At 43.2% G+C, this 14,025-nt stretch overlaps 1 protein-coding gene across 2 annotated transcripts in view; it reads left to right on the top strand.

The window, feature by feature from the left end:
• The first annotated feature begins 8,952 nt into the window (after positions 1-8,952).
• The window catches only part of bcl11aa (BAF chromatin remodeling complex subunit BCL11A a), a 60,323-nt gene continuing 55,250 nt past the window's right edge, over positions 8,953-14,025 (top strand). Inside the window, exons 1-2 of one of the 2 annotated variants that reach the window (XM_047351835.1) lie at positions 8,953-9,337; positions 12,503-12,952. In XM_047351835.1, coding sequence (XP_047207791.1) covers positions 9,283-9,337; positions 12,503-12,952 — 505 coding nt within the window. In that variant the 5' untranslated portion in view covers positions 8,953-9,282. Of the gene's footprint in view, positions 9,338-12,499; positions 12,953-14,025 lie in introns of both variants that reach the window. The other variant, XM_047351834.1, reaches the window with a different exon arrangement.

Genomic DNA, 14,025 nt, shown 5'->3' with positions numbered 1-14,025 from the left:
TAATATTAGTTGGGCTGCATAGACAAGAGCGTTCTAGATTGGCCAGTTTTGACAAAATAGGTCACATAAAAATAAGGAAAATAAATTATAGATTATTATAAGATTTATAATAATAATAATGCATCGTTAGTTTGTATATAAATATTATTTATTAGAATTATAATGGTATGATTATATTGAAAATAACAAACGTTTAAGATATTACTTCATTTGCTGATATATGACAATCTATAGATATTTTTAAATAAACCTTGTCATGATTTCGAAATTTTTTAGCTAAACAAGCCAAAAGGTCTCAGTTCAGAAAATTTCACAAATTGTTTTTATCTTTTATGCCAACTTACAAAAATATTCTAAATGATTAGGTCGTTATTTTTATTTCCCAGTTTTAACATTTTTCGCCACGCATCAGGCCCTTTTGCTCAAATAAATTTCATGTCAGAACATTTTGTTACCTCTGTGAGGCTTTATCTGACCATGTGGGCCCTTTGCATAGGCTGCAGTGGACTCAGGGCCTACAGATCCAATTTTTCATTACCTTTGTTTACGTCGGCAGCATTAGGACACAAGAGGGCGCTAGAGTCCGCGTTTGAAGACTTCGGGTTGCATGCGGCGCACCGCGGTTTGACAACTGAAGTTTGGTGGTGGTCTGTATTTATTCTGTGCAATGTGATTGGTCCTAGTCGGATTCGCTACTATTAAGTTATTCTCCTTCCTGTTCGAGGGAGTTTGGTAAAACATTTAACTTCATTTAAGTTTAAGGTGTGTCTTACATTTGTATTTATCCTCCTTGAGTCATTGCAGCTACAGCTGAGTGTTTTGGGGTATGTCGCTGCCAGATTTCCACATATACAGACTAAGATTCTTGCGCATTCTTCTTGGTAAAATGGCTCAAGCTCAGTTAGACTGAATGGAGAGCATCTGTGAACATCAGATTTTAGGTCTTGTCATATATTCTCACATAAATTCTAGAATCTAAAAATGCTTTGATCTAAACCACTCCATTGTAGCCCTGGCTGCATGTTTAGGGCGGCAGTCCTATTGCCCCAGTCTCAAATATTTTGCAGCTTCTAACAGGTTTTATCCTCTAGGATCCAGTATTTAGCTCAATCTATCTTTCCGACAACTCCAACCAGCTTCCTCTGGCCCAATGTTTCATCATGGGAATAGTAGGTTTAGGATAGTGTGCAGTATTAGTTTTCCACCACATATAGTGTGTTGCATGTAAGTCAAAAAGGCACCTCATTCCAGATGTTTGCTGTGTGCCCCATGACTTGTGGTAAAAGGCAAACAAGGCCAGATTTGTTGATTTGAACTGACAGATTCCTCCATCTAACCTGTGAATCTCTGCAGCTCCTCCATAGTTACCTTGAGCCTCTTGGTGGCTCTTTTGTGATTAATGCACTCTTTGTCTAACCTATCAGTTTGTGTGGATGGCCATGTCTTGTCAGGTTTGCCACTGTACCATACTGGTTCCATTTTCAAATGAAAAACAGTGCTCTGTGAGATGGTCAAGGCTTGAGATATTGTTCAATAAATTAACCCTGCTTTAACCGTCTCCTCACCTTTCTCTATGACGTGTCTGCTGTGTTCCTTGATCTTCATAATGCTGCTTGTTCACTAATTTTCATTAACAAACATCTGAGGCCTTCATGGAACAGCTGGATCTAAACAGAGAATAAATTATACACAGGTGGACTCTAGTTTTCTAGTTAGGTGACCTCTAAAAGCTGTAGGTAACGTTGGATTTTATTTAGGGGCGTCAGCGTAAAGGGCACTTAATACAAATGCATGGGCCAATTTTCAGATATTTTATTGATGAAAAATAATGGGAACCATGTGTGCCTTACCTTTCACTTCCCATTACTGTATGTTGGTGTATTACATGGAATCCTAATAAAACACATTGATTTTGCAGGTTGTAACGTAAAAAGGAGTATGAATACTTTTGCAAGAAACTGCATCCATTTATCGAGTATTGTAGGCACACACCAATTTCGTTGAGCGTCTCCAACTTTATTTGACGAGTCAGTCGTCACATCAGATCCACACATCAAACCGCAGCAAAGACTGAAGGCAGTCTGGGAGGTGGAGGCATGTAGGTCTGGTGGTGGTGGTGAGTGTTGGAGGGCTCAGATAATTTGCTCTATAACCATGTAATCCCACCCGATTTCATCTAATACCACCACTCCGTGTGCGCACATCCCCAGATGTGATAATGGCGCTTCGTGAAAAGAAAAAAAATCCACACACTGTGCTCTCGTTACAGTTGAGCTTTTTGGATAGAAGGCTGGTGGCGGCCTTGGGGAATATGTGTGCAAAATGTATTTATGTGGAAGTTAGAAATTCCTCCACACACACACACACACACACACACACACACACACACACACACACACACACACACACACACACACACAAGAAGAGAAAAAGGGACTGGATCTATGAGGGATTTAGAGTTAATTCTGTGTGGAAATACAAACTGAAACCAGAAAATACTGTATTAGTATTATTTGCATCTTTTTTAGGTTTTGCCACAAAAAACAAAAACCTAAATAGCTGAAAACAAATCATACCTGATCATTAATTACACACACACACACACACACACATATATATAAATATATATATATATATGGTTTGCTTTGATTTAGGCGTTAAAGAAGTCAGTATGATAATTTTAATTGATGCTTTTTGTGTCTCCAAATTTCCCCCCTTTTAGCAGTCAGACGTCCAAACATTGCTTTATTTATCTATTTAATCACTTGGTTTTGGAGCCTATTTAATTTTATTTAATTTCACTATTTCTCTTTTTTTCTTAATGTTTTAATGCCGCGAATTTTTACGCACCAGGTTAATTATGACGAAGGCAACAAAAGCAGCGGCTGTTGGAGAAAACCAAGGCATGACGGGGGCTGTAGAAAACAACGTGTGTTGCTGAAAAAGGAGGGGGGTGGGTACTGTGTGCAGAACTGATTTATCTTTGTATCTCCAACACCCCCCACCCTCCTTCCTCTACCTCTCCAAGTAATTTACATATATTGAAATGCGCACCCAGTCCCCCAATTTCCCCAGGGCTGCCGTGCGTTGCAGGGGAAGGAGAGCATGTGACCACCCCTTTTTTGCGGATTATGAATCATAATCAAAGTCCTCCACTGTCCATTCCATCACTCTGTGTGTACACCGCATGTTCTGGCTTGAGTGCAAATTAGAGCCACCTGAACAAGCGCGTAAAAGTGCTGAACAGAAGAAATAAAGTAGCCTACATAAGGCATAGGGAAGGTACTGCAGAATCACCTCCATCTGAGCGCGGCTTGCATGCGGCTCCCAACTCTGCCTGCGCGCTTCTAAGATCAAGCATTAGATATGCACAGGCGACGTTTGTTTCAGGCATGCAGAGCTGTTGTACCTACTCCGCGCTCGGCACTTTCTCCATGGCTGATTTATGACGGAACCGGGCAGACTCGCGCTGTGCGCCGCCGCTACCCGAGTCCGAGATCAAGGTCCCGCCTCGGTTGGGAGAGAGAAAGAGAGCGAGTGGTTATGGTTTAGAAAGGGAAGAGGGGTCGGTGGGAGCGGAGGGGGGAGATGAGGAAAGGAGAAACAAAAAGCGTCCTTTGTCACCGACAGATGGAGAGAGGTCAAGGTTAGCGCTCTCGGATGTGCGCAGAGAGGCTGCTTAAAACATACAGGGCCCCTTCAAACCACGGGCACAATGCTAGGATGACACAGGCCAGTTTAAAGGCTGCAGTTTTTAAGCAAGTTTCAGCAAATTCACACTCTCACCTTCCTGTAAGGATACTAAAGGTGAACCACTTTGCATGTAAACGCTGTGGAACAATTTGGATCAGACTGTCATTTTATATCCGAAATAGAGGGAACAGGTTCTAATAATTAGGTGTAGCTTCAATGTGTTTATCCCATGGTGCATTTTATTTAAAGTGTGATTGTGGTCAAGGTCATCCTTTAATAGTTACTTTAGCAGATGTGGTCGTTTCGTACCCGACTGATTCATTTATAAAAGGGAACTATCTTCTCTCGGCCGTTTTACTGAATCACCAATTCTTCCCACAGGGGACGTTTTATACCAGCTTTGATAAGTGATCATTTAAAGTAGTTTTCAGTATTTTATTCATGATCTTCTATAAGGAAATGTCTACTGGCTTGATCAGGGGTCATCCCTCCCATCCCCTTCTCCTTCCATTTCGTACCAGTTAACAAACTATTCCTCCCTTCGTGCCTCCCGTTTCTCCCTAAATATTTACCATGTTTTTACACCATATGCACTCTTCATTTTATTACCTTTTGGTTATTTGCTTTGGCCATCATGGTTAAGGTGATAAAAATTCTAGAAAATGAACGAAAAAAAATGAAGAATTCACGCTAAACATTTGGACAGTAGCTCTGACTTTAGAAGAACACATTTCACATTATTATGGAAGAATCTGGAGAAAAATTAAACATTTTCAGTGTTTAAATTTTAAAATGATGTGTGAAGATCAGGCAGAAAGGAGTTACATGATCTATTATTGAATGCGGCGCGAAGCCTACACTTGGCAGGTACGAAAAGTCTATGATGTGAGTACAAAACCTCCCACGTTTTTCTAATTGATTATCTCCATAATTCATGAAAACGCTTTGGGCTGCAAAGAGAATTAAACTGATGCAATAGTGAAAAACACGGATACGAAATGATTAGTTTACGGGCGTAAAATAGATCTAGAAGGGTACGAAATGACAAAGCGTGGATACGAACTTGAAAAGGAGCGCCGAAACAAGGTTTGGGAAAATGACATAAACTTTAAAACGCACCGTCGCCCGTAGACGGGTTCACTGCCTGCACTTTCAAGTAATAATAATAATGATGATGATGATAATAATATTCCATTTGTAATTCACATTAACAGGATACATTGAGTTTTCCCCGTTCAGCTGTCTTGCATGAACTGCTTTGAATCTGCTTGAACCTCCACACCCGCGGAACACTTTCTGCGTCCACGCACCGTACAAGCGCGCCTCGGTCCCTCTCATATAAGCCACGCAGCGAGTTGCAACCTGCAGAAATATTTCCCTCTCTGTGTCATGCATTCTTCCCCCCTGACGCTGAACCTCCTCCTCCCTCTCTCTCCGTCTCATCCTCTCTGTCTCTCTCCCATCACCCCACACCACCCCCTCCTCCTTTCTGTCCTGTCTCGCTCGTCCACTATCAGCTCTCACCTCCCCCGCCCTCCGTCGGTATTAATTGTGCGTCCTCTTCCATCGGGCACCAGGACACCGAGCCACAGACCCCCAGCTGCAGCCGCCAGAGCTGCTGCTTCTTCTCGGGGCTGAGGCTGCTCAGGCTGTCGGTGGGGGAATCTCTCCGCTCCTGTAAGCCTCTTGTATTTAACCACTTTCATTCCTTCTTCCGTTCCTCCACAATCCGTTCGTCTCCCTCTCTCTGTCTGCCCATCTCGACACCAAAAAGAAAAGAAAGAAAAAACAAGATCGGAGCGCGCCGAGCTGCTCTGCGCTGAGCCTTTGCAGTTTTAAGCCCCGCGTCTGATATTACCAAACCCTCTTTATTACAAGCGTGTTTACAGTCTCTTCCCCCTCCTCCTCCTCTTCTCCTTCTTCTCCTCCTCTCTACCCCCACCACCAGCAGCACACAGTTTTCTGTACGGTATGCTACTCCAACCTTAGACAAATCTGAAAGTTATTAGGCGGCCGGCTCTCACCAGGGTCCGCAAAGGGACACAAGTGTTGGATTTATAGAGGTGGAAGAATGAATGGATGAACGGATGACAAGGGGATGGATAGATGGATGGATGGATGACAAATAAAAAAATGATCATGGATGGATGTTAAAGGAATGGATGGATAGATAAATTACTAAGGGAGGAATAGATGGCTGGATGGATGGATGAAAACGGGATGGATGGTAAACGGGTGGACAAAGGGATGGTTGGGTGGATGGATAGATGGATTGGAATAGAGTGGGACAGAATTTCATACTTTTTCTGATTATCAGCTGTAAATGAAATGAAAATTCTTTTAAAGTCAAAATTTAGATTTGTCTTTGATTTAAAATAACTGATAGATGCAATAGTTGTAATCTTAAAGTTTAATGGTTATTATCTAATGCAGGTAATGTATTCATTTCTTCTGCTTATGTCAGTGCTGGAGTCTCATTTCGTGCATCCTGTGACTGCAAATAAATCTGCATAAATACATGACAATTTTCTCAGATTTCTTGGAAACACAACTAATCGAACTCTGACCGTCCAGCAGCTGACTCTGTTGAAGAAGTAGTATTCCGGACATCACTGCAAGACCAAATGAGTAAGTCAGAGAAATAAACGTGAACTAAACCAAAATGTTTGTACTGTCTTTAAAATCATTAAAAATGTGAAGCAACTAATTCTAAGCAAAACATATTCTGTGAAAAGATTCTTTTAAGTATTGGTTTACTAGTAAATTGTAAGTCTAACAGTGTTTAAACCACAACACACAAAAGTTAAAAGAGATGTTATGGCTAGGGCTGATGTTGGGTGAATGTGTCCTTAAAGAGATAATTCTGATTATTTGGTAAGTCATTATCAAGTTTTCGGTTGACTCAGTCTCCACTGTGTTGCTAAGCAGGAAGTGAGTCTGTATGCATTCTGCTGGGTCTGTTCAATAAGGTTCTCAGATCATCAGTTACTGGACTCCAGAGGGTATGATTCTTCACATCATTTGCATTTAATTTTTAATAATGCTTCACATTTCTGGGTTATTATTTGCTACACTCTCTGAACATATAAGAGAAACTCCCCATAGGAAGAAAGAACATGTAGGAGTCGGTCAAGTCTGAATGGAAAACCTTTCTGTCTCCTCATCCTTCTTTTTTTTTAGCAGACTGTCATGCAAATTTTCTTAACAAATGTACTATATATTTCTCAGGATTGCCTCTCCCTCCTCCTTTGACTGACTTGTTTCTGCAGACAGACAGGAAGTCTGCTGTTCTGCTCAAGTACCGTAAAGCCTAACAAAGCTGTGCAACATAAAACAGATTACAGTTAAACCCAAGAAAACAAAATCTGGAACCAAGTGTCTGCCATTTGAGGACGTCTTGTCTAAACTTTCTCAAAAGAATATTGTTGTCCACCAACGTAACCTCGCGTAGTAATACAAACGCTATTTGATGGACAACAAAAGCAACAAACTCAACTGCAATATCCAGTTAGTGTAGATGGTTAACAGACACTAATATCGTGATATATCCAACAGTTAGAGACATTTTTAGTTTAAGTTGTTCTAAATAGCTAACATTAGCTTAAAAAGGGAGTTTGACTGACTAGATGTTAGCCTTCCACTGCTCTGAGGATTTATGTACCAACACATTGCCTGCAAGCAAGATCTATGGTGCAGTAATGTTCAAAGCTCTGGCGACCTGTCCATGTGTACCCCACATCTCGCCTGTAGTCTGCTGGAGATGTCCACCAGCTCCACCGTGTCCCAGTATGGAAGAAGCAGGTATAGAAAATGGATGGATGGGTGTTCAAAGCTGACATTTATTAAAATGTATAGTATATTATTTTCTGAAAACTCTGTACATGCTAATTCTTCTTGTTTTGGTTTCGATCTCACTTTCGGCCAAATGAAATTTTTTCCGCTGATCAATATTCATGACCGCCTGGTAAATAATATTTATTGGAACCATTTTACTATATTTCCTTTCACTAAACTATCAAATGAAGCTCATCTATTGTAAAAGCGGATACGAAACATCCCCTATGTGGCTACATATTGTCGGATGGTTGGCATAAAACGTCCTGTGGAAGACAGATGTAGTCTAGCATGACATGACAAACTCGTCAAAAGTACCAAGAGAAATAAGTGCTTGGCAAAGAGGCCATTTAGCAAACTGATGCCAGATTCTCTCATGCAATTCCAATGAATTCCTTTTGCCATTTTGTACCAGTAGTTTTTTATATTCCATACTGGATTTTTTTTCAGGTGTTAATAAGAGCAGTCTTCATTGGGATTCATGATAGCTTCATACCGACCATGTAAAAATTCGGACCTGCCAGAGTTATCTTTGATCAGGGGTTATTTGTCATAGATTACAAGAGCCAACCAATCCAAACGGGGAAAGAGACAGATTACATTAATAAGGTTTGGGCATTTTTATGAATGTTTAATCAGATACCTAACTATAAATTTAAACAGATAAACTAAAGAACAGCAGAAAACATGCAGTGATCCCCAAAATCAAAATCCAATTTGGACCTTGGTCCCATAAAATCTTGGGCAGCTCTTGGTGATTATTTCCTGGCATTTGGAACCTGCGGCCTGGATGGGATGAACATGCTGCTGTTTGGTTGTTCAAACTGCCGTTCCTGTTCAAACAGCCACGAATACTTATTCCTTTCCGTTGCTTTTGCTCTTCCTAATGTTGTGCACGCGAACTGGGGACACGCGTGGGTCCAGGTGAGCTCACTCACACACAGACTCGGATGCATGCAGCAGTGTGCCCGGTTCTGCATGCACCTTCCTCTTTCTCTCTGCGTATTGCTTTCATTATGCATCTCTCTGCCTCACACAGACACACACACACCCTCACACACACTCCTCCCTCCCTCGCAGTGCCTCTTGTCCGGCCCCCCTGATCTCTGTGTCCATTGGCTTGCGCTGGGTCTATTTCTCAGGTCCAGCCCCCTCCTCTTCCTAACTCTCCCTCTCTCTCTCTCTAATGATCGTCCAATGGTGTTGTCTGTCCCTCCTCCCACTCCCCACTCCCACTCGGGTGCCTCGGCCCGGCCCATGTTTTTGTATGTCGGGTGTCCGTCCGCCGCCTGACGTTCAAGTTCGCCGGGAACGTCACGTCCGTGCACTTGAACTTGCACAGCTAAGAGGGGAGGGGTGGTGTGTGTGTGTGTGTGTGTGTGTGTGTAGGGGTGGGGGGTGTGGGGTGGGGGGTGGAGGGGGGCTTTTGCCATTTTTTTTTCAATCTCTCTCCCCTTCTCTCTCTCCATCCACCTCACTCTCTCTCTCTTTTTTCTCTGCTCTCCTTTCTCAAAAAAGCCATGACGGCGATCCCGCGATCCATCCTCGCCTCCGCGCTATCTTTCTATTATTTCTAATTTATTTTATTATTATTTTGTTTTTTTTTTTTTTACTCCGTCTCCTCCACCTCCTCTGGTAGATGTCCAAGGCGTTGGATGAAGATCTTTTCTCTCTTTTTTCCCCTCCTCCTCTCCTCTGTCACCCCGGCATCTCCCCGATGTGATCCGCGCTGAACGCAGCCGCTGAACAGCCACCATGTCTCGCCGCAAGCAAGGCAAACCGCAGCACCTGAGCAAACGGGATTTCTCGCGTAAGTAAAAGCCTCTAAAGAGAGAGTTAGAAACACTTTTGTTTCAGTTCACCCATCTGGGAGCAAAGGGGGACAAAAAAAGGAGGGGGGCTGAGGGGGTGGGGGTGTGGGGGGGGGTTGTGGACACCGGACACTCTAACTGGACTTTCCAGCGCCACGAGAAAGTCCGACACCATCCGTGCGTAAAAAGCTGCCCTAATGAACCACGAAAAGGAAGAGTGAGAGAAAGAAAGAAAAGTTTTGATGGACCGGTTTTAAGTTCTGCTGCTCTGACAGGCTGCTAAACGCGCCCGCCTTGGATCTCGACGCCTTCACGGTCGCTCCGGTCAGAGCGTATCCACGCCGCGGAGCACCGTGGACAGATCACCCTCTAGAATATCGCTTCCTGCAGTACGATCTCGTCTACTCTGCCTCGTTTTGGAATAAAAAAGGGGAAACAGGAAAGTGGACTTTTTTTTTTGGATAGAGCGGAAAACTGCTTATCTGAGCCTGTCAAAACGATCGATTTATCGATGTATATTTATATGTTTTAACAGCTGCAGCTGTTTAGATGTGCGTAAGGCTGAAGCCAGGTTCTGTCTTTATAAAATACAAATGATTTCTTCAAAACAATTTTAAAACCATCAACTTCAAGAAATCAACTTTACACTTGAAAGCTTCAGGTAAATTTACAAGAACGTGGTTATCAGGCGTGTGAGAGATGAAAAACTATAAAATCCAACAGAATCTGACTTTTACACACGGCGTTTATTTCTCATAAAAGTCTTATTTATGTATGCCGAGTTAATTAATTTGTGCGCAAACGCGCTTTATATCCTATAACAGAGCCAGTGTGGGTGTTATGGAAAACTGCGAGGCAGTTGGTAAAGTGTGCGCCGATCTTTGCGGACCATGCGCAAGAAAACTGGCGGTTATTTGGCACATCTTTACGTATTGGTGCTTAATTACCTTTAGAGTTGCTTGACGGGCAGTCGGGTGACTTTGGTTTGGAGATAGAGACATAAAAAGTGTGTGTGCGCGCGTTTGTGTGTGTGTTTCCTTCAGAGGAGGGACAGCGCAGTGACAATGACCCTGTGCCGTCGCTAGGAGGCAGAGCGCGATTAGAAAATCCAGCTCCAAACTTGAACCTGAAGAGTTTCACCTCCAAATCCCCCTCTCCCCTTCCCTGTCTGTACGGGTTGATGTTTTGCGAGCTCTTTAGAATAAAGGGAGAGCATACAAGAAGGAAGGACGGGTGGGTAAGGGGAGACAAACAGACAGGGAGGGAGCTCCCCAAAAACACCCACCCTCCCGAATTCGTCTTCATCACTCCAAACCCACGTTGTATCCACTACGCTTTTTTGTCTGTGCATCACTTTTTTATAAATATGTAGCCTGCGCACCCCTCTGACCGCGCACACGCATGCAGATAATTTGTTTAGCAGACAGAGTCCCGTTTATTGCTAAGAGAGCTCAGATTTCAGCTCTATGCAGCGAAATAGTATAATAAAAACCTGAGTATTTTGTTCTTTCACCTCTTCGTTTTTATTTCCAACTGCCTTCTTACAATTATATACAGTTACATTATGTACAGTTATATTTTTTGTATTTAATATATATATATATATATATTGCATTTCCATAAAGGGCAGCTTTAAAATATGTCTTCCATTCATCCTTCAGAAATAAATTAGATGTACTCTGCATTTATATATATTTTATCTGCAGCTCTTTTGAAAGCACCAATCTACCTGAAAAAGCATGTCTCTGGAAAGTGATGGTTGTAAATCATGTTGTGGCATGTGAATTTAGTGGGCAGCAGACATATCCCCTCTGCTCCTCATCTTGTTTGCTCAGTTCTTAAATTAGACACAGATGAGTGACTTCTGCATGTTTTCTTTATTTACAGAGATTTTTTGTTTTAGGCATTTACCTGCTTTCTTTAGCCTAGATTCTCTCTTTCAATTCTACCTTTTTGCAGATAAGTAAAAATTTTTTAAATAAGTGGATTTAATTCCTTCCCTGTTCATGAGCTTTTGTATAACTTGTGTAGACCAGAAGTTTAATCAAAGACAGGGACTCTTTTCGAAGCAGTGCTCAGGGAGCTACTGGGCCTGTATCGGCGTCCCAGTTTGATGTCGTTCAGGACAGTGGCATCCAGCTATTTTTTTAGGGGGATGTAGTCCGGATTCCCACTCTCCCTTCCTTGTAGGTACATACTTTCCCGCAGACACTCGGCCACACGTGTGTGCACACGGAGCTCCGTCCCACCTCCCTGCCCCCTTTCCTGTTATCAGACCAAAATCTGTATCCAATCACCCAGATGGTGAAAATTAAATTCTATTTTTTGATTCTCAGTGGTCTTAAGTTCATTAAAATGTGAAATTGGCAGATGAGTAAAGAAGGTCAGTGCACATTAGGCTACTAGCTCAGAGCTAGACTCTTCACCTTGGACTGGAAGATTTTCTTTAAAAAGAGGAATGCAGAGTTTTAGTACTCCCAGTTTGCTGCTTTACTTGCTCTGCTGCTGTTTGGGCTCAATAAAACGATTCCTTAAAAAGGCTGACATGTCCACTTTTACCTTACCATCAGATGGAGAAATTGGGCTCCGATTGGGCCCAAACTCCAAGTGAGGCACATGAAATTGAAGCAGAGGGATGAATCCCTCCATTTGTGTCTCCTGTCCTGCCTTCTCCTTTCGCAGCACGTGTTGGAGGTGTTTGTGACAATCCTCCGTGCTGATTAAAGGCTCAGCCCGTGTACAAACATGGACCGGCAAGTCAAAGTCATCCACATATTTAGGTTTTTCAACGCATCATTTTCTAAGCTTCCCCTGTCATTGGCTATGAAATTGTTATCTTTAAAGCTGTGTGATTGGAGCTTTGCATCCATTCAGGATATTATTTCCCACCGTTTATTGCTGTGACCTGTGATCCACATCCAGCTTGCATTGTAATCATTTTTCCTGCATTTCATGCATTTCTATTATTACAAGGCCCATGTTCTCAGCCCCTTATTGTGCGAACCACATGTGAAGCTTTGTCTCTGACTCTGATCCTCTGTGTGACTGCAGGAGGAACCTGTGGTCCCTCTCATCACTTCTCACTAGGAGTTGTATCAATAGGTTTGAAAATGGGAAATTTAAACATGAGTATCTAATTTCTCTCCCCTCTGCCTCCGCAGCAGCCGACCCCCTCTCCACGGCCGTCGTCTTGTCGGAGGAGCTATCAGAGCGATGCTCAGAGCACTCGGAGGACAGTGGCAGCCCAAACGGGCATCATCCGGCCCCCACTGTGGGCCGGCTGGCCCGGCTGGGTCCAGACTCTCACCCCTCTACGGAGCAGGATCTCCTGACCTGTGGTCAGTGTCAGGCCACCTTTCCTCTGGCAGATATCTTACACTTCATTGAGCACAAGAGGAAGCGATGCCATGGGCCGCCTTGTCTCGCCATTGGCAGGGGGCTGGACAAGCCCCCTTCGCCCTCTCCCGGTTTGGCCCTCACCCCCTCATCTGCTATGAACTCCCTGCGTGGCCGGAGGCCGGTTGAAGTCGGGGTTCAGGCAACGTTAGCAGATGAAGATGACGAGAGGTTCTCATCGCCTCGGGGGATTTGCCCAAAACAGGAGCCCCTCCCAGGTAAATAGAGCAACATGCATCACCTCTAACTCTACATGAACACAGATGCTCCGAGCTACAGAAAAACAGGGACTGTACATTCAGAGCCTGGGCTTGTGTGTGAACATGGCTGTATATACAGAATTACTTCACCTCTTCCCTTTATCACTCTCAGAAACAGCCCTAGTTGAAGTTTGAGGGAGCTCTGAGAGCTCAAATGCAGCTTTGTTATCATTTTGAAAGGAAAGTTGGGCTTTTCTGCAATTTTCAGTCAGTTTATGGTTTTAACTTACTGATGCAGTATGTCTTCATTGTGGTACAACAAGCTACCGTGTTCTGTAGCTGCACTCCATCAAACTTCCAAATGGATACATTCGTCCCAGTAAATGCACCCCAGTTCTGCTAAAAAAGGGGATGTCACAAGTTGGACAGAGACCAATGCAGTGTGTGCTGCACCAACTATTGGTCAGGATACCGTGTGTATTTGTGTTTGCATGAGGAAGGGCTGTATTATTCGGCTGAATCTGGTGCAGAGTGTGTGCCTTTTTTCCTAGTTTGCACAGATTATCCACTGTGGCCTATTCCCACTGGACACTGGAAAGGATACACGAGTGCCCTTGAATTTGTGCCTGTGTGTGTATGTGTTGATGCAGGATCATTTTCTGATCAGTGCGTGAGCTTTAGTCTCCGGAGCAACTGCAGCCTGTCACTAGGATTCTGTGTGTGTCTCCTGGTCTTGGTGTGCCTATACCTCCTTCCTAGGAAGCTGTATTTTACCCAGATAAATTTGGCCCAGGCCCTTCTCCCTCAATAAGTTTATGTTTACACCGGAGCATCCATCTACCTTCCGTTTTTGAATCAAAGAAGAGCTTTACTTACAGAAATGCTAATTATTTGTTCCAGTGCTGTTTTTTCCCTCTTCCTTGTGCATTTTAATTAGCAACAGTTTTAGCGGTGTACTAAATTAGCTGTTGCACAGAGAGGGAGACATGAAAAACACCCATCATCAGCCTTTTCCCCGAACATAGCTTAGAAATTTGAAAAATGAGCCCAAAATTCAACATTTGTAGCTGAACTCAGTTCTCATGATTAAA

The sequence above is a fragment of the Girardinichthys multiradiatus genome, chromosome 22 (assembly GCF_021462225.1).
Source record: "Girardinichthys multiradiatus isolate DD_20200921_A chromosome 22, DD_fGirMul_XY1, whole genome shotgun sequence".
Lineage (NCBI taxonomy): Eukaryota > Metazoa > Chordata > Actinopteri > Cyprinodontiformes > Goodeidae > Girardinichthys > Girardinichthys multiradiatus.
Note: the sequence above shows the minus strand (reverse complement) of the source record. Positions and strands in the feature narration are given on the sequence as shown.